The 24,238-nt window shown below is 44.4% G+C and overlaps 1 protein-coding gene and 1 non-coding gene across 2 annotated transcripts; one reads left to right on the forward strand and one right to left on the reverse strand.

Moving 5' to 3' along the window:
• Window positions 1-1,244: 1,244 nt before the first annotated feature.
• On the reverse strand, window positions 1,245-23,529 carry LOC121104416 (putative tetratricopeptide repeat protein 41; the record flags this gene model as incomplete). Its single annotated transcript, XM_040637387.1, has 3 exons — window positions 1,245-1,938; window positions 2,032-2,161; window positions 23,364-23,529. Coding segments are annotated over 3 exons (957 nt in total), but the record flags the coding sequence as incomplete, so codon positions are not given.
• On the forward strand, window positions 2,264-2,371 carry LOC121104495. The gene has a single exon (XR_005836820.1). It is a non-coding gene; the product is annotated as a U6 spliceosomal RNA (small nuclear RNA).
• Window positions 23,530-24,238: the final 709 nt, after the last annotated feature.

The raw sequence follows: 24,238 nt of genomic DNA on the forward strand, positions 1-24,238 counted from the left end.
CTTCTTCCCCCGCCCCCGCCTACTGCAGAGCCTAAAAGGCCAGTGCCCCTCCAGGGATTCCTGGCTCGAGAAGGAGGCCCTCAGGACACCGCCACCCTGTTCTTGCTCCGGCTCCTGCCTACGCTCACAGGGGCGGTGCACCTGTCTGCCCTCAGATCTGCGAGGCTGCACCTGTGCATTGTGGTTCCACCAAAAACATATAAACAGTAACCCCCGCATGCGACATTTCTGTGTGGCTGAGGCAGTCTTGGCTGCTGCAGGCAAGACTGACGCGGTCCGCCCAGAACCCGGCTGAGAATCACTGAACTCAGGGGACTTCCCAAGCTGTTGGTTACTGTGGTTACCGATGAGTAGGGTGTTCAGTGGAGTACAGGGAATAACTCTCAAGGCTGGCACACTGCCTGGGAGACCACACCAACGTGTGTGAAATAGGGCACGATTGAAGACCACCCAGGCATTCTCGCACGCTTAAGTTGTTGGCTGGAGGGGTCGGAAGAGGCTTTCTGGAACAAGGTGGCCTCTGAGTTTGGCCGTTACAGAGAACAACTGCTGTTCATTAAAGGCTTGCTGTGTGCATTATCTCATGCAATCCTCTCAGCAATCTTGAGAAGCAGGCGCTGGGATTTCTGCCATTTTATAACTAATGAAACTGAGGCTAAGAGAGGTGAAATAATTTTCCTGAAGTCACACAGCTGAGCCCATTCTTCCATTTGGCTTCCTAACATAGTATGTAGGATTTAGTTGGGTGATAAGGTAGCCAATAAGTAATCCTGAACAGTTAATGGGTAACAAATCACTGGTGAGAGACAATTGAAATGTTTAAAATAGATATCGAATCCATGGACTCTGGGACATTAAACTTACTTTTTGGTTTTGGTTTATTCCAATTTATCTTTTCTTATTTGTGTTTCATAAAAGAAGTTTTGGTGATAGCAATTATAAAATTTGTTTACATGGAAAATCAATTCATAAATCCAAAATGAACTATAGCAACATAACTGTAACCCAATTAGAACTATATTAACACTGGCTTCAGCACATTTTTAGATATGGAACCCTGTGAGAGCAACTTTCTTCTACCTACCACACAAATGTGAATCACTTCAAAATTGTTCTTTTTAGCTACAATCTGTTACAACATTTTAAAGAGCTAAAAAATCAAAACCCTAGACTTTATCATCACCTCTAAGAGTTATAAGAGAAGATACCTCATCAAGGAGTTCTAAATAAGGACAGCTAGAAAGAAATTACAGACACAAAAAAGCCCATGGTAATTTTTATACTTTATTAGTATCATTTGAGGTCTTCAACAATTTGGTTTCAAACTGAGGTCGTCCCTCAAAAAAACTCTTCTGGGAAATTGAACTGTAATCTGGGCTATGAAAAAGCCACTTTTCTGATACGAAGAAGGGATTATTTGTACTAAGAGATCCTATTACCAAGGGATGCGGGTAAATTGTGGTGATTTGGCCTTTTTCACTCTTGCCTTTAGCTGACAAAATCCTTTGCCGTGAAAGCTTGACTACACCATCCATTTTACCCAAAGATAAGATCTTAGAGGAATAATCTTGCTTTTTCAGTGAAGCTTCTTTCTCTGGGCCATTCCATAGCTCAACATTATTTTGTGTCTTCCGTGGGGTCTTCTCAATAGAAACAGAAATAATGGGTCTCAAGACCTTTTTCCCTTTCCCAGAGGCACATTTGGATTTATCTGAAATTGTGTGAGATGCCAAGTCCATGCTTTTAGCTCTCTGTAGCTTATCTGCATTCATGCATATTACAGAGCTCACTGTATTAGCACTCTGAGCACTGTGGTAGTTTAATTTAAGCAAGTGTTCCCATAACGAGGTGCCATTCCTAGAACCCTCAGAATGCTGCCGGCTCTTGCCTTGAGGCCAACATCTCCTACTCCTGATCCACTCAATTTCCCTCAGAAGCCTGCAAAAGATCAAAAATTGTCAAGAGGTCACATATCTAAGGTGAACAGCCTTAGAAGCATGTTTCTTTTTGAGACACAGAACAGAAACTCACTGCAAGATTCCATGGATTGATGAATGAGAAGATCCCAGGTAGGTCGCCCTTAAATCAAGTGATCTGTACAAATAGGCCACTGCTTCAGTCATGACGTGGTGACCAGAGTCACTTATCAATAACTGACCTGCTGGATATGTGAAAATACAAATATTAGAATTTTTATAAATTACTCCTAGTTTCACATATTTAAAAGGGAAGGGTGAAAAAAATTTATAAAAGATGGCATTGGGCGCTCACTTTGGCAGCATATATATCAAAATCGGAGTGATACAGAGAAGATTTAGCATGGCCCCTACACAAGGATGACATGCAAATTCATGAAGCATTCCATATTTTTAAAAAGTGGCATTGGAGTATCATCTATTGTAGCATTCCTGCCAAAAACATTCAACCTACATCTAATTATAAGGAAACAATCAGATACAAATTGAAGGACTCTGAGGCGGGGAGGGTAGAGCAGAACCCCACCTAGACTCTTCAAAAATGTCAATGCCATGAAAGATAAAACAAGCCTACTTAGAGGTTCTAGGCTAAGAGGAAGACAAATACAATGGAAGATCTTACACAGGTTTCTGGATCAAAAAACAAACAACTGTAGAAAGGGGGGGTAATCAGAAGGGGGAATGAAGCATGAGAGACTATGGACTCTGAAAAACAAACCAAGGGCCTCAGAGGGGAGGGGGTGGGGGAATGGGATAGACTGGTGATGGGTAGTAAGGAGGGCACGTATTGCATGGTGCACTGGGTGTTATACACAACTAATGAATCATCGAGCCTTACATCGGAAACCAGGGATGTACTGTATGGTGACTAACATAATATAATAAAAAAATCATTAAAAAAATAAATAATAAATAAAAAAATAAAGGCAACACATGCTGAAAAAAAAAAACAACTGTAAGGAACATTTACTAGAACACTCGGGGACATTGGAATATAAACTGCACATTAGATAAATTGCCTTATGCCATGGTTAAAGTTTCTAGGTTTGATTGTTGTATTGCAGTCATGTAGGGGAATGTCCTTGTACTTGGAAAACACAAGCTGAAGTATTTACAGATGTAAGTGTCGTATCAGCAGTTAATGTTCAAATAGTTCAGAAAAAAAATATATGGTGTGTGTGTGTATGAAAGAATGCAAACGTGGTCAAAATGTAACTGGTGAATATAGGTGAAGGGTCTATAGGTGTTCATTATACAATGCCAGGTGCCACTGTCAATAATTTAATATAATTCTCTAAAAGGTGTTAAAAGTAAAAATATATACATATGTATTTTATAATCTAATTTGCTAGTGATACTCATTTACTCAGTTTACCCACTTACAAAGCTGCTCTTAAGGAGCTGAATTTATACCCCTGGCTATCAACATAATGGAAGGCCAGGGCATATAGGGCGTCACTCTGGATATGTGGCAAAGAGCCTGCCAACAATGTCAGCGTGAAAACCACTGGCAGATGGCCCAGCCAGCGTCCATATATTAATAATAATAACAACAACCATAAATTATGTGAGTGATTGTCATCTGTCAGGCCTGTGTAATCCTGTAAGGCATAAACTATCATCACTTGCCTTTTTTTTCCCTCTCATTTAGGTTTTTAATAGGACACACATCCACATGGTTCAAAATGAAAATGTATAAAGATATGAAGTAAAAAATTGTCTCTCTCATCTCGGTCCCCATCTGTGCAGCTTTCTCCTAAAACATGTGTCCTTCCAGAGAATTTATGGTGCATATCCATTGTCTTTTCAAGAGAAGAAAACTGACAGAAGTTAAGCAACTTGCTATCCAGGGTCTGCCTCATCCCCAAACCCGTGTCCCCGACTGCTATACTAAACCACCCCTTCCTTCATACTGGAATGTTCTTCTTCTGAGGACCAGCTGTGGCTTCTGCTTGCAGAAATGTTCTCTCTCTGTATCTCTGCTTCATGAGTCATAACCCAGGTCTCAAAATCTGGTAGGCAGTTGTAGCTCTTGGCTCTGTTTGGCCATCTGTGGCTATTTTGCTTCTTTTTAAATTATTTTCATAACTCCCTATGATGTTCCCAGCTGGCCCAATCTAGCACAGCAGAATGCACTTGTGAATTACTCTGCTCAGGATGGCCACACTGCATTGGCCTGAACTGGCCTTACAAGGTAAAGGGGAGAAGAAGCAAGCCAGAAGGTCTCCTGTGGTGGCTGAGCAGGAACTCATTCTTAGAGATCCTCTGGATGCCAATAGCCAGACCCCACAGAATGTTCATTCTGCCCCAGGCCCTTTAAGAGGCTCTAACTTGTCACACAGACCGCTGTCCTCAGCCCAATTTCAGGCTTCTGTTCCTCAGACTCCCTCTTGGCCACACATCTTGGCTCCCCAGGCCCGTTTACCCTCAGGATCCATTCTGGACCTGTATCTATAGATTTGACCTCAGACACGATCTAATTACTTCTTTCTGGCAACAAGCATTGTAGGTGCCAGAAAAGGACATCCTTGCCTCAGGCCCAGCCGCGGTCCACCCCATCCTCCCTTGGGGTCAGTACCAGCCTGGTCAGTCCTCCCAATCCAGTGAAGAAGACAGACCAGGATGGGTTCACTAAAATTGGAGAGAAATTACTGAACCTCTTGTCACTTCAACTCCTCATTCTGGGGGGGAAGGGAACCTAACATTAATTGGGCATTGTTGGTTGTTCTGCATACCACATCTCATTAAATCCTCAGAATAACCCTACAGACAGACATTATTTTCCCCTTTCGGCCAGTAAGACAATTGAGACTCAGAGAGGTTATGTCCAAAAAACAGCAGAACTGGGATTCAAAGCCAGTTTGCTGGGATCCAAGCACTTCCATAACTTCTAGAAGTGGGTAAAAGAAAACACCATTCTCCCTGTTGCATCGGTTCCCTATTAGATTTTTCCAAAAAATATAGGTCAGAAGGAACCATCAGTCATCTTTTCTATTTTGTACTTGTGGACAGAATGTGAATCAGAGGTGGGAATAGGGGGGACAGTCCCACCCACTACCTTGAAAATCTGTTCTCAGATTTTAAGTGGTAAGTTTTCCTAGTCCTCCCCCATGCACACACTTTTTTACTGCTTAATATTTTTTTTAAAAAAAAGGGTGTCTTTACTATTTCCTCTGGAAAAAGAAAGCAAGATATTTTATCTGAAGACAATCCTCAGTCCTTTTAAGTATTCTTCTAAAGTACAACCTTGTCTAGTCTTTATTCTACTGAAATTTAAGCCTGTTCCTCATGCTTACTCTAATATGTGCTGTCACCTAATAAGCGGGATTTTGCAAGGCCAGGCCAGTGTTTGCTTTCTCCTCAGCCCATATTTGCAGTGCAGGTGGTTGTCACCAGGTGACAAGGAAGATCTCAGGTGTTGGTGGTGGTTCTCAGGAAGTCTCCCTGAATGGCTCTGTGGACCCTGCCCAACAGTGAACTCCCTTCCCTCCCCACCCCCCACCCCCCCACACCCCATTCCCCCACCCCACCAACCCCACCCCCACCCCCACCCTGCTGTGTTGGGAGTAAATGGCTAAGAAGTGGAGACAATCACTATCTCTATTCTCCGCCCAGAAGACGTGCCGCAAATGTGTAATGAGGAAGGAGGATTATGCAATATCTAGAAGTTCTTTGTTGAAAGCCTTTTTTTGTTCGATAAGTATGCCAAGGCTAAAGTTTCTTTGTCAGAAGCCCTTCAGTTTGAGAAACTAAGCTTGTTTTCTCATTCTTTTCAATAAATGTGGCCTTCAAACGTATTAGGGAGGGAGAAAGTCATCATTGTCTCAAATAAAGTAAAAAGTTGCCATTGGATGTCTCCATGGCCCTTCAATTTCTGCCCAAAACAAAATAATAAAAGAGGGTGGGTGTGCATTTGGGGGTGGAGGGGTCCTACGCCCCACCCCTCGCCACTGAGACCACTGACGAGTCTTCTCACAGGGACCTCGCCCGTCCGCCTCAGTACTGCATGAGTTCATTCCACCCATTCGAGGGCCTGTGCAGAGCCCACCTTTGGGTAGATGGAACAAATTCATTGTTCTCTCCTTCACAGGCTTTTGTCCCTACCACTCCACCAAAACTGAAGGTTCCCTGTGACCTCTGTGTTGCAGTGGTCTGCTCTCAACCTGGTGGTCAGCTGTCAGGTCTCTCCTATCTCAGCTTCTATGACTTCACTGATTCTCAGCTTACCTCTAGAGCCCTTCCTCAGCTTTGGTACAACTCTTTACTCTGCCCACCCTTTAAATACTGGCATTCTTCCAAGTCTTATCTCCTGCCATCGTCTTGACTTATATTCTTCTTAGCTCTTTCAACCATTCTACGAGGTTGAGTTACCAAGCATATGCCAGAGACTTCAAAATATGTTTCTCCAGCTCGGTCTTCTAGCTCCTAAGCCCCAGACTCATATATTCCACTGCCTACTGAATGTCTCCATGTGGATAAGAGATTCAAACTCAACATGCCCTGAATTAGCTCATCATGGCTCCCACCCTAATTCTCAGCCTGTGCTTCCTATCTTGGAATGGCAACAACCTCATCTACCAAGATGCAATGACCTACGGGATAGCCATAAACTGGGGAATACCTTTGTTCCTTCCTTCACCTCTCACATCCAATCAATTCTCAAATACAACTCTTTCTCCCCATTTCTACTGTCCTTTACTAACATAAGAGACTCTCCAGTTTCCTCTCACCAATCCCATCCTCTATTCAGCCATGAGAATATTATATCTAAAATACAAATCTGTTCATGACCCTTCATGCTGGAAATCTTACAGCAGCTCCCCTGACAAACCCTTTAATATGGTAGATAGGATTTTTCCATGCCGCGAACCTTGCTTTGTTCATGTGGATCCACCTTGATTGAAATGCTCTTCCTCACCTTCTTTGCCAGATAAGCACCTGTCAGGACTCATAGCCAAGTCACTTTCTCTGGAAAGTCTTACTTGTTGCTTCTTTTATGTGCTTCCCCATACCTTCTACCAACGTCTGTCACAGCACATATCACATTGATGTCAGTTAATTTTTTTTTAAAGATTTTATTTATTTATTTGACAAAGATAGAGACAGCCAGCGAGAGAGGGAACACAAGCAGGGGGAGTGGGAGAGGAAGAAGCAGGCTCATAGCAGAAGAGCCTGATGTGGGGCTCGATCCCATAATGCCGGGATCACGCCCTGAGCCGAAGGCAGACGCTTAACCGCTGTGCCACCCAGGCACCCCTGATGTCAGTTAATTTTATGTGCTTATCTTCCCAACAAGGCTACAACCTCCAAGAGCTCACAAACAGTAAAGAGAGCATGGGATTTAGGGTCAGAGGACAGGGCTCCAAGTCTTCAGTCTACAACTTACTAGCTGCAAGGTTCAGAATGTCAATAGGTCTTTCTGAGCCTCGATGATTTTATTATCTAATCAATAGGATTCTCTGATCAATTGTACCAGGGTAAGTATATAACATATCTGCTATTTTCTCAGCTTTAAAATTAGCTGAGTAATCTCTAGAGTCCTTTCCAGGTTAAAACGTGTTCTGAGCAGGGCACCTGGGTGGCTCAGTCGGTTAGTGTCTGACTCTTGATTTCAACCCAGGTCATGATCTCAGGGTTGGGAGGTTTTCTCTCTCCCTCTCCCTCTGCCTCTCCCCACCCACCCCGGCTTGTATGCTCTCTCTCTACAAAAAAAGTAATCTAAACTTGTGAGGGCTATTTGACATTCTCCTGCAACCAAAAGTATCTACAAATTTATAATCCATTAAAGATGATGAAACCTGGGGCACGTGGGTGGCTCAGTCAGTTAAGCATCTGCCTTCTGCTGAGGTCATGATCTCAGAGTCCTGGGATCAAGCCCCAGGTCAGATTCTGTGCTCAGCAGGAAGTCTGCTTCTCCTTCTCCCTCTGACCCTCCCACTACTCATTCTCTCTATCTCAAATAAATAAAATCTTTAAAAATAAATTAATTAAAATAAATAAATAGATAAAAATGATGAAATCTACACAAGTAGAAAGGAAGCCCTGTTAACAGACATGCCTCAGACTGCTGGATTCACCAGGGCCCTCTAATTCCTCTGTAAAACATGCTAGCTGATGCCCAGGACACACTCAGTGCCTGCAGCTAGTAGGCTCATCTCTGCTGTGCTGACAGCCTTCCGCTCCTCACTATTGGGTTCTAGCGTGACCAAGAGTCAACTGGGTTGTTAGTCTCATTTTGGTAACTAAATTAAGTACGGTACAAACTGATGAGATATTTAATGTGAAATGAAGGAGAGTTGTTTTCTCTGAAAAACAGGCTGAATGCTTTGGAATTCTTTGAAATTCCAGGGCAAGGCAACAGTAGAAGCATGAGGGAAGAAAGAGGTAGCAATCTAGAAGGATCCAGCACAGACTGCATCACTATTGTCTAAGGTCTCACCTTACAGAAGCCAAAACTGGAAATTGTGGGTGATGCATTTTGAGAAAGATGACATCTAATTGCAATCAGAGGATCCAATTATTTAAAAAAAAAAAAAAACAGTCTGTCTATATCACTTGCCTGACCTTTTGGATTAAGGGACCTACTGCTGTAGTGAAAAGGACCATGGCTGAGCCGAGCATTTAAAAATCATATGAAGAGAGAGGACTGACTCACCCTACTGAAAGTCACCCACTAGAGCTTTTGTTTAATTTCTTCCTTCTAAATTTGACTGCGATGGTTGGCATTTCTTTTTTAAAAGAATCCCAGGGAGAGGGAAGTAACATAAAGTTCATCTACCATACTTCTTCCAAAATAAACAATTCAGTACAGAACACTCAGCTTGATATAATGGAATATGAAAAGCCACGTTCCCACTGAAATCATTTCTCAAAAGGCGGATTTAAAGCACTTATCAGAGAAGGAGAACAGGAGGGTGGCTCTGTGTCAGAAGTAGCTTGGGGGGCGCCTGGGGGGCGCAGTTAGGAAGCGTCTGGCTTTGGCTCAGGGCGTGATCCCGGTGTTCTGGGATCGAGCCCCACATCAGGCTCCTCCGCTGGGAGCCTGCTTCTTCCTCTCCCACTCCCCCTGCTTGTGTTCCCTCTCTCGCTGGCTGTCTCTATCTCTGTCAAATAAATAAATAAATAAAATCTTAAAAAAAAAGAAGTAGCTTGGGACACAAATCACAAAAATCCTCTTTTCAAAGTCAGGATTAGTATTAAAATCTCTAGAATTAACCAGATTAGTAGGCTCAGATTTGTTTTGAAACTGGATTGAAATTGAGGGGAGACAAGCTGTAAAGGATAAATGATGCAGAAAGATTTCAGTTTTGAATAAGTGTCTCACAAAACTATAATCAGAAGAAGAAACAAAATGTAGAATGTATTGCTCCTCACAAACCCATCATCTTAATATGTGTTTACTCTAACTTCATGCATAAAAACGCTATAATTAAAATCTGAATTATCCTTGCTGGAAGCCCACTATCTTCCAGCTTGCAAGATTACACTGGATTTTACACGTTGATCAAATGGAATAATAAAAGACTAAGAAGGTGCCAAAAAACTTTCAAGCTAGTAATTTATCGTTGTTCATCTATAATCTAAACCAAAATATGGAAAGTCTACTAAAGACGATTGTTTTCAATAGGTTAAAATGCAATTGGGGTCATTTCTTTCAATGTTGTTGGCCGGGAGCACAGTGACTGCTTTTGCTGGATGCTCGGGGAACTGTGTAAATACCTGAACAGAACCTGTTGATGCCCTTCCACACCCTTCCTGCAGTGCCAGAGCACTTCCTATGGCTAGCACTCTTTCTCATGCTTTGACAAGGCCACTGTCCCCTGGGAGTTCATAGTCTGTTTGAGAGGTCAAAATACTCACACTGGAAAGAAATAGAAAATGAATGTCAAAAAAGGATCCTTTTGGGGGTGCCTGGGTGGCTCAGTGGTTATGCATCAGACTCTTGACTTTGGCTCAGGTCATGATCTCAGGGTCGTGAGATTAAGCCTCGCATAGGGCTCTGAGCTGGGCATGGAGCCTGCTTAAGATTCTTTCTCTCTTTCTGACCCCCCCCTCCCAACTTAAAAAGAAAAAAAAAACGGATCCTTTGAGGTTCTTAATGACTCTGGCTCACTGAATTATTCTGGCATGGCATATTGTGTTAGAAATCTCTCATGAAGGCTACATTAAAGGGATGATGACCCCAGGTCTCCCACAGTCCCTCTGCTTTGCAAAAACCTCGCACTGGCTTCCAACTGCTCATACAGTGACATCCCAAATCCTTGACCAGGCCTTGGGGACTGTGATCGGCCCAACACCTCTCTGACATCCTCCTCGGGCACCCTCTTCCTATCATTGCTCTCTGCATTCTAGCTACATTGGCCTTTTTAGCTCCTTCCAGCTCTGCAAATTCTGTTCCCAGTGCCTGGATGACTCTCCCCCACCCTACCCCTCTTTACTTAGCAAGTGATTTCTCATCCTTCAGATTCAGTATCAGCATCACTTCCAGAGAAGCATCCCCAATGTATCCCCTCCCTCCAACAGATCAAGGTCCTGTTAGTGGTTGTATTTTGCCATGAGAGCATTTTCCACAGTTAGAGTGAAGCTCCTGTGGACCCAGTTGTCTAAGCACCGTGTCCATAGGACTACACAGCTACACTGTTTTGTATTTAGTTGTCTGACAGCCATCTGCCTCAGTGTGAGCTCAGTAATGGCAGGGTTGGTCTCTCTCCGTCCAGCTCACTGCTATAGCTCCAGGAACTAACACACAGATTGTCACCTAAGATTCTCCAACTGACCAAACTCTACTCAGGCTCTTCGAGCTCTTTTTCAACTAGGTCTCACTTCGGGCTTCCATGTTCATCTCTGCATTGCCCAGGTTCATCCAGAATCCTGCTAAGTCAATTTAGCCACCCTCAATGTCTGATCACCCTGGACGTTGGGTTCCTCATTCCCCATCACACCCCAGATGAGGCCCGCCTTCAGCAAGAACCCTGTTAGGTTCATTGAGCCAGAGTTTCTTACCCCTTATGTTTCCTCTCAGTAATTTTCTATCCACTGACCCCCTCCCTGCTCCTTAGCTATACATTCCCACTTGCCCATGCTGTGTTCAGAGTTGAGCCCACTTCTGTACTGAGGTCCCTTTTCCCCTATTGCAACAGTCCTAAATAAAATCTGTTTTTACTGCTTTAGGGTGCAGTAAATACTTGTTAAATGAATGAATGATAACACAAGTAATTAACATTTAAAATGCCCTTGGGGCACCTGGGTGGCACAGCTGGTTAAGCGTCTGAGTCTTAGTTTCAGCTCAGGTCATGGTCTCAGGATCATGAGATCGAGCCCCGTGTCTGGCTCCCTGCTCAGCAGGGAGTCCACTAAGATTCTCTCTCTCCCTCTTCCTCTGCCCCCTCCCAAGTAAATAAATCTTTAAAAATAAAATACCTTTAATAATCAGTGCTTGCTTTCCAAATGGGGAAGGGGAAATCTGAATTAGCAAAGGCCTTTACTCCATCACACACCCATTCACTCAGCAAACACATACTGGGCAACTACTAGGGCCCTCCACTGTTCTAAGAGTTAGGTATACACTGTAAGGAAGACGGATCAAATCTCTTCTTTTTAGGAAGGGAGGCAAATTTAAAAAACAAACAAACAAGCAAATAAATACATAACTGTAGTCATACTAAGTACCATGAAGAAAAATAGAGCTGGGTGAGTGGATGTGAAGAGGTAATGAGCATCGGGGTTGATTTACCAAAGATGGTGGAGGCCTGAGGCAGGCCACCCCAAGAAGAGCCACTTTGAAATGAAGATTATTTTGAACTCAAGGCAGTGGAGACCATGCAGTCTCCAGAGAAACTTCTGCCCTTCCCTCAACTACACAGAAGAATCTAAACAGGGGTCGTACCCAGAATAAGGGTTGTTAGCAGAGACTTTTATCCGAGTGACCCTTGGGCACAGCAGGGCAACCACCCAATTACCAAACACTTCTCTTTACTGTCCCTGTGAATTGTCTTCCTTTCCGCCAAAGTCCCAGTTCTCCTTAGTTCAGGGTGACATATATACCTCATTTTGCCTGTCTTTGGAATGTCTATGTCTGTGTGGATTCCCCAATTGTGAGCTATTAAATCTGATTTTCTCCTGTTAATTTGTCTTGTGTCGACTTGATTCTTAGTCCAGCTACAAGGACCTCTGAGGGGACAGGGAATTTGCTTCACTCTGAACTTGTAGACAGACTTTAGACAGTCTTAATGAGCTCTAGATAATTGTAAATAGTTTCTAAAACAATCTCCTAAGGAGAATGAGCCCATGAGAGAATCACGGGCCCCCCAGTCTTCTTCAGACTTAACCTTCAGACGCACAAGCACATGCCGCCGCCTCCCACCACTGCCTGCTCTCCTGCTTCTTCACATCCTGTCCCACCCTTTCTCATGGCTCCTCATGACAGCCCCCAATTTTTCCCCTCCACATCTTTCTTTATTCCTACGTTGGTTCATGCAGGTCTTCTGCCTAGAAGTGCCCCCTCCTCTGCCAGCTCACACCCTCCACTTCCTTTTTTTTTTTTTAAGATTTTATTTATCTATTTGACAGAGAGAGAGAGACAGCCAGGGAGAAAGGGAACACAAGCAGGGGGAGTGGGAGAGGAAGAAGCAGGCTCCCAGCGGAGAAGCCCGATGCTGGGCTCGATCCCAGAACGCTGGGATCATGCCCTAAGCCGAAGGCTTAACCGCTGTGCCACCCAGGCGCCCCACACCCTCCACTTCCTTAAGGGTTCCTCCCCAGAGGTTTTCCCTGAAAAACCTCCCGCGACTGATCATTGTCTTCCTTTACGTTTAAGCGCGAACTACTAACTCTGTAGAGGGCCTCAAAGAACTCAACCCCCTTATTTTATAGATAGGGCCAGAGACGGACCTAGGCCAGAGAGCCTGTGACTTGCTGGGACCCCAAGCCTGATTGTAGCCACGCTAGAACTCAAACCCAGTTCAGCCTCCTCCAGCCAGGCCATGTTCTAAACCTTCCACATGTTACATCTTTTATTAGAGGCTTGTTTTGCCTCCTAACAAAGTAAGCATTTAGTGAAAGGTGAAAGTTGTCTTCTGCTTTCGTATCTCGGGTACACTGAGGACAGTCCTTCGAGCACAGGGAACCTTGTTTCCACCTGTTTGTCTGTTACTGCATCCAGAAAAGACCGAGACAGATTGTTCCCAAATTTAGAAGGTATGCGTAGGATGATCTGAATTGAAATACAGGCCATATGGCATTCATAAAATTTATGTTGAAGGACCTAAGGGACAACTTCGAAGTGATAGGCAGCCCACTGCAGAGCACCCAAGGAACTGGCCCCACAAGGGAGACAAGCTGGAGACAAAGGGAACAAACAGTTTCATACAGGAGCCTCCAGTCCATAGTCACAAGGACAGATGCAAGCAACGACTTGTGTTAGCCACCACTTGGACCTGCTCATCCGCGAGGACAGCTCCGGGCTGAGTGAGTGCTCCCAGGAGGATGGGGGACAGTAGGAGGCTTGTTTATCTTTATAGGGTGCATAATTCTCCCAAAGCACCCCAGATCTACAAACTAGTCGGGCAAGATAAAACATCCTTACAATTCCATCCTGCACTGCAATATATAAAGCGATTAAAATAAATGTGTGCTGAATAAATAACTGGTAATTGCCAGTATATCATGGTTCTTCTTCTTCTCAATGCAAAATTACTTAGCGTCGAAGGAGTGCTCTGATGACTGACATTAGGTAACACTTTTACTACAGAGGGCCTAAGGCTTGGTTTACAACGGCAAATAGTGAGGAGTCGGGAGTATATGTGGCTCTGGCTTGCTTCTTACTTTATGGAGTCCACTCAAGCACATTCCATTCAGATGGACATTCTCCGTTAAAGGTAGGCAAAGGGGATCCGGATATACTACCCCAAAGCATGCCACATTCCTAATGACATAAGAATTATTTTGAGCTTAAGGCATTTGAGTTCTTGAAATCCTGTATGTGCCTAAAAGCAGAGTCCCCCAAAAGGACTCAAGCATTATAAATTCCCTCCCCAAGGCAACTCACATCTTCTCTCCAGGACATAAGAAACTGGCACCACACTTAGAAATTGTTACAAACTACACATCATTTATTCTCCTAAGGGTGCATTTATCTTTCCAAAAAATAATTTGCTTTTCCCTTAAGAGCCCTTATCCTTTCTCTCCTTCCCTTTCCCCTGCTGAGTCAGGTACATAGACCCCAAGTCCTAACCACCCCTTGGAGTTACTCGTTGCTGAGTGCTCCCACGTGTAAGTGGAATGCACGCGCTCATGAACTTCTTACCTGAGAGTAAATGAGTGTGTTATATTCCGGCATAGACCAGACACCAAGTCTGGTAACAAACTCGTAATACAAAGCAATCCGATTAAGTGTATGGTTCCTTTTATATAGATTTGCATCTGTATTTTCTGGTTGCAAACAAAATCCTTCATGCACTCAGCCTAGAAACCTCTATTACTGAAAAAATATTGTACACACACACACACACACACACACACACGAACGCACTCCTAAATCTATGGACTGAAAATAGTCTTTCTCTGCAGATAGCAAGTATTAAAGCCTTCTTCCTCCTTAGCAAATGACCAGGCTGAAAGCAGTCGTGTTTTATTGCAAAACAGACAACAGACATGCACGCTGGGGAAAGTGGCTGATTAACTCACGGTTCCCTGATCTTGGCACTTTGACATTTGGCCTGGATCATTCTTTGCTGTTGGGGGCTGTCCTGAGCACGGTAGGTGTTTAGCAGCACCCGAGGCCTCCACCCACTAAATGACAGTAGTGCTCCCTGCGCCCCCTCCCCACCCCCCCAACCTTCCTCCCCCCATGACAGTCTAGGTTTCTCCAGACTTCTATCCCGAGAGATAAAATCACACTGGGCTGAAAACCTGTTTAGGTGGAAGTTGGCCATGCCTGTGGCAATGAGATTTTCTGACCCCTGACAGTATTCCAAAATTTTTCTAGTCACGGCACTTGAGATGTCTGGTCTAATCGACTGGAAGAAATAAAGCAGCCCAAGGGCTGAGAGGTCTCTACCTGGCACACTGAGAACTCACTCACTGGAGGCACCTCCCCCCCCCCACCAGCTGCAGCCGGCCTCCAGCCTGCTGTCCGAGCATTATTTGCAGCCCCCAATTCAACTCTCCAATCTCCTCAATTCCCAAGTTTGGCAGCGACACTCCAGGCAAAGGACAGAACTCACCGTGTGGCCCCTATCTGCAGAACAAGCTAATGGGGTCCTGGGCCAAATAAGTAGTGAGGCAGGGAAGGACAGGCCCGGTCACTCTGGTCCCTGACTATAGCAGAGCCTGGCGAGGAGGACCCCTCTCTCATGAGGTCTGGCAGACTGCCCGTCAAATGTGAATCAATTCCACCTGACCGGGGCATATGTTTCTTTATCTCTGTGAACTGTCACTAGGCCCTTCCTCCACTGTAACCTCACGGGCTGCACGGAAGCACATTCCTCTAGGCCTTGCAAGAATCATTAACCTTGTCCCTGTTTTCTTTTCCCAGCACTCACTACAGGAACCAAGGAGGGAAGCTACCTGATAACGCTTGTTTTCAGACACGAAGCCAACAGGGAACCCTCTGAGACCGTTGGATGGAGCCCAGATGTCCCCATAGCACAATATCTCAGAAGTTGAGCCTTTCCTTGCGAAGTTTTGAGGCCCATCCGGTCTCTACCCCAACCCCCACATACCTTGTTAGCCTCACATAAACTGTCCCTAGGCTCAGCAAAGACAAGGCAGATTTGAGACCGATACCTTCCTTTCCATCCGGCTGCCCTTCAGATAAGAAAGCTTTCTCTGCTCCTAACCCGGTGGCTCAGACTGGCTAACTGGGCATCAGACCCACGAAACTGACTTTAGGGTTCAGTAACAGCAGTGCGAGTGAAGAAGAAACTCAGCATTCACCAGAAACCGCAGGCAATAATAACATTCTGGTGGAAGAAACTCAAAGAAAGGATCGGAACTTCTCCCATGAAGGGAAGCAAAACGGTAATAACAGAAACAACAAGTAGCAAGAGGAGGGAATGCGCCCAACCCCTCCCTTCCTAGGCAGGTTTAAGAGCAAATTTTTTTGTCAGTTTTTAATTTTCATTTCATTTTAAGTTTTTCATTTTTATCTTTAATCAGAAAGTGCCTTCAAATCTCCGGGCCAGGTCTGAGGCACTGCGTCCTACGTGCTGTATGTAAAATCAAAGGTGGGCCCATGCAAAGAGCCGCTTGTGATTTTCGGCCACGTGTTAACTTTAGCATCACAGGAATAAGCTCGAACAGGCTATTCCTATACAAACAGTGTCTTAAAACAGAATCGGGAGGAAGAAGGGAACCTACCCTAACAGGAGAGGGGTGTGGTTGGGCATGGTACCCCACCTACAAGAGTGAGAGCTGGGATGGAAAGACTTCTAGAAGATCTCTTTCTGGGGCCCCTGGGTGGCTCAGTCAGTTAAGTGTCTGCCTTCGGCTCAGGTCTTGATCTCAGAGTCCTGGGATCCAGGCCTGCCTCAGGCTCCTCACGCAGTGGGGAGCCTGCTTCTCCCTCTTCCTCTGCCCCTCCCCCTGTTGTGCTCTCTCTCTGTCTCTCTCTCAAAAAAATGAAATCCTGAAAAAAGAAAAGATCTTTTTCTGTTATGGACCGTTTGTGCCCACCCCCAAAATCCTTATGTTGAAGTTCTAACCCCCAAATGACGGTATTTGGAGATGAGGCCCTTGGGAGGTGATCAGGTCATGTGGGTGAATCCCTCAGGAATGGGATTAGTGCCCTCATAAAAGAAGTGCCCTTCCTTCCACCACGTGAGGACACAGTGAGAAAACAGCTGTCTATGGACCAGCATGCAGGCTCTCACCAGACACCAAGTCTACTAGAGCCTGGATCTTAGACTCCCCAGGCTCCAGAACTTTGAGAAATACATCTCTGTTGTTCGGGCCTGCCAGTCTATGGCATTCTGTTCTAGCAGCCCAAGGAGACTAAGACACGCTCCTAATGAGGGGAGGTAAACAAGTTGAAAGTCTGTGGGACAGGAGCCGCCTGCTTCAAAAATGAAGACATTTTAGACTGAGGAGTTAAGATGGCGGAGGAGTAGGAGACACCGTTTTCAGCCGGTCCTCCGAGTCGAGCTGGATAGGTACCAGACCAGCCTAAACAACCACGGAACCAGCCTGAGACGCAGGAAGACGCATCTGGATCTCTACAAATGAACATCTCCAGCGCTGAGTATTGAGGTACGAAGCGGGGAGCCATGAAACTGTGCACAGATATCGAAGATAAACGGAAGGGGAGGGAGCCCGGCAGCGTTTCGGCGCCGGAAGCGGTAGCCACTTGCAGGAGAGCAGGCTCGCGCGACGGCACCCGCAAAACAGCAGACAGAGACCGTGAGCCGGTGCGCCGACGCCACCAGGCATCTCGCTAGAACACCGGAATCCCGGTGCGCTCACTGGATCCAGACTGAGACCGGAGATCCGGGAGCGGGACGGGCGGCTGGCGGCTGGCGGCATTAGAAACACAGGACAGGAGACAGCGCCGGCCCTGGAAGTGAGGGCTGGGACGCCGGGTGTGGGGCGCACATCCCGGGACGCTGCAGGGTTGAGCAGCACCAACAGAAACAGAGTTAAAGTGGCCAGAACATTAGTAGAGAACGGGCCGCAATCCCTCTGTTCTGTGACAGAGGCTGAAATTTGGCCGCTGCTGCTCTGACTCTCAGAAGAGGCACAGCAAACCGCCAGGGAAAGCCGCCAGAGAACAAAAGCCTGGAAATACCGGCTCAGAGAGTGCCCATCCCCATCCTCCCTCGCAGGGGACACGGAGACTCTACCCAAACAGGGTTGCCTGAGTATTGGCGCGGCAGGCCCCTCCCCCAGAACACAGAAGGCAGGCTGAAAAATCAAGAAGCCCACAACCCGGGCGCCTGGGTGGCGCAGTCATTGAGCGCCTGCCTTCGGCTTAGGGCGTGATCCCGGCGTTCCGGAAAGGAGTCCCTCATCGGGCTCCTCCGCTGGGAGCCTGCTTCTTCCTCTCCCACTCCCCTGCTTCTGTTCCCTCTCTCGCTGGTTGGCTGCCACATAAATAAATAAATAAAATCTTTAAAGAAGAAGCCCACATCCCTAAGATCCCTATAAAACAAGGGGCACGGCCTGGGACCCAGTCAATAATTTGGGCTCTGGAAACCCCGCAACCTCTCTTCATCAGAATGACAAGAAGGAGAAGCCCCCCCCAGCAAAGAAAAGACAGTGATTCTGTGGCCTCTGCCACAGAAATAATGGATATGGATGTAACCAAATTATCAGAAATGGAATTCAGAGTAACGATGGTCAAAATGATGAGTAGAATTGAAAAAACTATTAACGAAAAGGTTACTGAGAATATAGAATCCCTAAGGACAGAAATGAGAGCGAATCTGACAGAAATTAAAAATTCTATGAGCCAAATGCAGGCAAAACTAGAGGCTCTGACGGCCAGGGTCGCAGAAGCAGAGGAACGGGTTAGTGAATTGGAGGATGGGTTAATAGAGGAAAAAATGAAAATAGAAGATGGTCTTAAAAAAATCCACGCCCACGAATGTAGGTTACGGGAGATTACTGACTCAATGAAACGATCCAATGTTAGAATCATCGGCATCCCCGAGGGGGTGGAGAAAAACAGAGGTCTAGAAGAGATATTTGAACAAATTGTAGCTGAAAACTTCCCTAATCTAGCAAGGGAAACAAACATTCGTGTCCAAGAGGCAGAGAGGACCCCTCCCAAGCTCAACCACGACAAACCTACGCCACGTCACGTCATAGTGCAATTCGCAAATATTAGATGCAAGGATACAGTATTGAAAGCGGCCAGGGCAAAGAAATTTCTCACGTACCAAGGCAAAAGCATCAGAATTACGTCAGACCTGTCTACACAGACCTGGAATGAGAGAAAGGGTTGGGGGAGCATATTTAAAGCTCTTTCAGAGAAAAACATGCAGCCAAGGATCCTTTATCCAGCAAGGCTGTCATTCAGAATTGATGGAGAAATAAAGACATTTCAGAATCGCCAGTCACTAACCAATTTTGTAACCACGAAACCAGCCCTACAGGAGATATTACGGGGGGTTCTATAAAAGTAAAAAGGCCCCAAGAGTGATACAGAACAGAAAGTCACAGCCAATACAAACAAAGACTTTACTGGCAACATGGCAACATTAAAATCATATCTCTCAGTAATCAGTCTTAATGTAAATGGTTTGAACCATCCCATAAAACGCCACAGGGTTGCAGATTGGATAAAAAGAAATGACCCATCCATTTGCTGTCTACAAGAGACTCATTTCGAACCCAAAGATGCATTCAGACTGAGAGTAAGGGGATGGAGTACCATCTTTCACGCAAATGGACCTCAAAAGAAAGCTGGGGTAGCAATTCTCATATCAGATAAATTGGATTTTAAACTACAGACTATAGTTAGAGATGCAGAAGGGCACTATATTATTCTTAAGGGAAGTATTCAACAAGTGGATATGACAATTATAAATATATATGCCCCCAACAGGGGAGCAGCAAGATACACAAGCCAACTCTTAACCAGAATAAAGAGACATATAAATAAAAATACATTAATAGTAGGGGACCTCAACACTCCACTCTCAGAAATAGACAGAACACCCTGGCAAAAACTAAGCAAAGAATCAAAGGCTTTGAATGCCATACTCGACGAGTTGGACCTCATAGATATATATAGAACACTACACCCCAGAACCAAAGAATACTCATTCTATTCTAATGCCCATGGAACATTCTCAAGAATAGACCATGTTCTGGGACACAAAACAGGTCTCAACCGATACCAAAAGATTGAAATTATCCCCTGCATATTCTCAGACCACAACGCTCTGAAATTGGAACTCAACCACAAGGAAAAATTTGGAAGAAACTCAAACACTTGGAGACTAAGAACCATCCTGCTCAGGAATGACTCGATAAACCAGGAAATCAAAAATCAAATTAAACAATTTATGGAGACCAATGAGAATGAAAATACAACAGTCCAAAACCTATGGGATACTGCAAAGGCAGTCCTAAGGGGGAAATACATAGCCATCCAAGCCTCACTCAAAAGAATAGAAAAATCTAAAATGCAGTTTTTATATTCTCACCTCAAGAAGCTGGAACAGCAACAGAGGGACAGGCCTAATCCACGCACGAGGAAGCAGTTGACCAAAATTAGAGCTGAAATCAATCAAGCAGAAACCAGAAGTACAGTAGAGCAGATCAACAGGACTAGAAGCTGGTTCTTTGAGAGAATCAATAAAATTGACAGACCACTGGCAAGACTTATCCAAAAGAAAAGAGAAAGGACCCAGATTATTAAAATTATGAATGAAAAAGGAGAGGTCACGACGAACACCATTGAAATTGGAAGGATTATTAGAAATTTTTATCAACAGCTATATGCCAATAAACTAAGCAATCTGGAAGAGATGGAATCCTTCCTGGAAACCTATAAACTACCAAGATTGAAACCGGAAGAAATTGATTCCTTAAACAGGCCAATTAATTATGAAGAAATTGAGTCAGTGATAAACAACCTTCCAAATAACAAAACTCCAGGCCCGGACGGTTTTCCTGGGGAATTCTACCAAACATTCAAAGAAGAAATAATACCTATTCTCCTAAAGCTATTTCAAAAAATAGAAACAGAAGGAAAGCTACCAAACTCATTCTATGAGGCCAATATTACCTTGATCCCCAAACCAGGCAAAGACCCCCTCAAAAAGGAGAATTACAGACCGATTTCCCTAATGAATATGGACGCCAAAATCCTCAACAAGATACTTGCTAATAGAATCCAACAGTACATTAAAAGGATTATCCATCACGATCAAGTGGGATTCATACCTGGGATGCAAGCGTGGTTCAATATTCGCAAATCAATCAGCGTGATACATCATATCAACAAGAAAAGACTCAGGAACCATATGATCCTCTCAATCGATGCCGAAAAAGCATTTGACAAAATACAGCATCCTTTCCTGATTAAAACCCTTCAGAGTGTAGGAATAGAAGGTACATTTCTCAATCTCATAAAAGCCATCTATGAAAAGCCTACTGCAAATATTATTCTCAATGGGGAAAAGCTGGAAGCCTTTCCCTTAAGATCAGGAACTCGACAAGGATGCCCACTCTCGCCACTATTATTCAACATAGTACTAGAAGTCCTTGCAACAGCAATCAGACGACAAAAAGGGATCAAAGGTATTCAAATTGGCAAAGAAGAAGTCAAAATGTCTCTCTTTGCAGATGACATGATACTCTATATGGAAAACCCAAAAGAAGCCACTCCCAAACTATTAGAAGTTATAGAGCAATTCAGTAACGTGGCGGGATACAAAATCAATGCTCAGAAATCAGTTGCATTTCTATACACGAATAACGAGACCGAAGAAAGAGAAATTAGGGAATCCATCCCATTTACAATAGCACCAAAAACCATACGTTACCTTGGAATTAACTTAACCAGAGACGTAAAGGACCTATATTCTAGAAACTATAAATCACTCTTGAAAGACATTGAGGAAGACATAAAAAGATGGAAAGATATTCCATGCTCATGGATTGGAAGAATTAACATAGTTAAAATGTCCATGCTACCCAGAGCAATCTACACTTTCAATGCTATCCCGATCAAAATACCGAGGACATTTTTCAAAGAACTGGAACAAATAGTCCTTAAATTTGTATGGAAACAGAAAAGGCCCCGAATCTCCAAGGAACTGTTGAAAAGGAAAAACAAAGCTGGGGGCATCACAATGCCGGATTTCGAGCTGTACTACAAAGCTGTGATCACAAAGACAGCATGGTACTGGCACAAAAACAGACACATAGACCAATGGAACAGAATAGAGAGCCCAGAAATGGACCCTCGGCTCTTTGGGCAACTAATATTTGATAAAGCAGGAAAAAACATCCGGTGGGAAAAAGACAGTCTCTTCAATAAATGGTGCTGGGAAAATTGGACAGCTACATGCAAAAGAATGAAACTTGACCACTCTCTCACACCATACACAAAAATAAACTCCAAATGGATGAAAGACCTCGATGTGAGACAGGAATCCATCAAAATTCTAGAGGAGAACATAGGCAGCAACCTCTACGACATCGGCCAAAGCAACCTTTTTCATGACACATCCCCAAAGGCAAGAGAAACAAAAGATAAAATGAATTTATGGGACTTCATCAAGATTAAAAGTTTCTGCACAGCCAAGGAAACAGTCAGAAAAACTAAGAGGCAGCCCACGGAATGGGAGAATATATTTGCAAATGACACTACAGATAAAGGACTGGTATCCAAGATCTACAAAGAACTTCTCAAACTCAATACACGAGAAACAAATAAACAAATCAAAAAATGGGCAGAAGATATGAACAGACACTTTTCCAATGAAGACATACAAATGGCTAACAGACACATGAAAAAATGTTCAAAATCATTAGCCATCAAGGAAATTCAAATCAAAACCACACTGAGATACCACCTTACGCCAGTTAGAATGGCAAAAATAGACAAGGCAAGAAACAACAATTGTTGGAGAGGATGTGGAGAAAGGGGATCCCTCCTACATTGTTGGTGGGAATGCAAGTTGGTACAGCCACTCTGGAAAACAGTGTGGAGGTCCCTTAAAAAGTTAAAAATTGAGCTACCCTATGATCCAGCCATTGCACTACTGGGTATTTACCCCAAAGATACAGACGTAGTGAAGAGAAGGGCCATATGCACCCCAATGTTCATAGCAGCAATGTCCACAATAGCTAAATCGTGGAAGGAGCCGAGATGCCCTTCAACAGATGACTGGATTAAGAAGTTGTGGTCCATATATACAATGGAATATTACTCAGCTATCAGAAAGAATGAGTTCTCAACATTTGCTACAACATGGACGGCACTGGAGGAGATAATGCTAAGTGAAATAAGTCAAGCAGAGAAAGACAACTATCATATGATTTCTCTCATCTATGGAACATAAGAACTAGGATGATCAGTAGGGGAAGAAAGGGATAAAGAAAGGGGGGGTAATCAGAAGGGGGAATGAAACATGAGAGACTATGGACTATGAGAAACAAACTGAGGACTTCAGAGGGGAGGGGGGTGGGGGAATGGGATAAGCTGGGGATGGGTAGTAAGGAGGGCACGTATTGCATGGTGCACTGGGTGTTATACACAACTAATGAATCATCGAGCCTTACATCGGAAACCGGGGATGTACTGTATGGTGACTAACATAATATAATAAAAAATCATTAAAAAAAAAAAAAATGAAGACATTTTAAAATATAACCAAGGTATGCAGGTCAAAGGGAAAAGTCACCCACTTCTAATAGAAACACATCAGCAATTACCTAATTTACACAAGGTGTCACTGAGGCTAATGCTTAGCTGCTTCCTGACGAGTGAGGAGTTGGCGAAAGTCCCCGCATTTTCCTTTATTTGTATCACTTGTTTATAATATTCAATTGCTTGCTTCCTTTGGAATCTAGAAGAGAGAAATTTAATTAAAGTTTTGCATCAAAGAAGCACTGCATTCATTCATTCAACAAACATTCAGGGCTGGGGCTCAGGATGAGTAAGACCAATCATTGCCCTCGGAGAACTTCTCAAGGTTGGAGCAGAGGCTGAAGAGTGAAACAAAGGACCAGCCACTCATGAAGGGCACTGCTTGTGAACCGAAGGGCTTTGGACTTGAATAGTGCCGTTTTCATTAAGAGAATGATGGGATCCAACGTGCACCTTAAAAAATGCTCCTGGCTGGAAGTGTGGAGGGGAAGCTGAAGCAGGTGGGGCTACAGGCAGGGAGGCCAGTTAGTCCATGGGAAGCACGAGGGTCTGAGCTGATGCCGCGGGCCTGGATGAGACAGGAGACCTGCTAAGGCTGGGCGCCACACTGAATGTTGTGGCCCTGGTGCTGGGATCACCGGGTTATTGTCGTGCTCGCAGTAGAGTGACGTGGTTAGGAGCGTGAGCTCTCAAGTCAGGCAGCCCTGGTAGTGGTTAGTGAGGCCCAGACTCCCTGGGTGCTGATCCTGGCTCTACCACTTAAAAGCTGGGCAAGCATTCTAATCTCCTGAACCTCAGCTTTCTCACGTTCAAAATGAGAATAACAAATTGTTTTGAGGATTCAGTGAGAAAAAGGCATGTAATGTCTTTAGCATAGTGACTGATCATAAATATAATTAAGATGACACCATGCTGTCCACACTGGGTGAAACAGGAGAAG

The sequence above is a fragment of the Ursus maritimus genome, unplaced genomic scaffold, assembly GCF_017311325.1.
Source record: "Ursus maritimus isolate PB19 unplaced genomic scaffold, ASM1731132v1 scaffold_21, whole genome shotgun sequence".
NCBI classification, from domain to species: domain Eukaryota; kingdom Metazoa; phylum Chordata; class Mammalia; order Carnivora; family Ursidae; genus Ursus; species Ursus maritimus.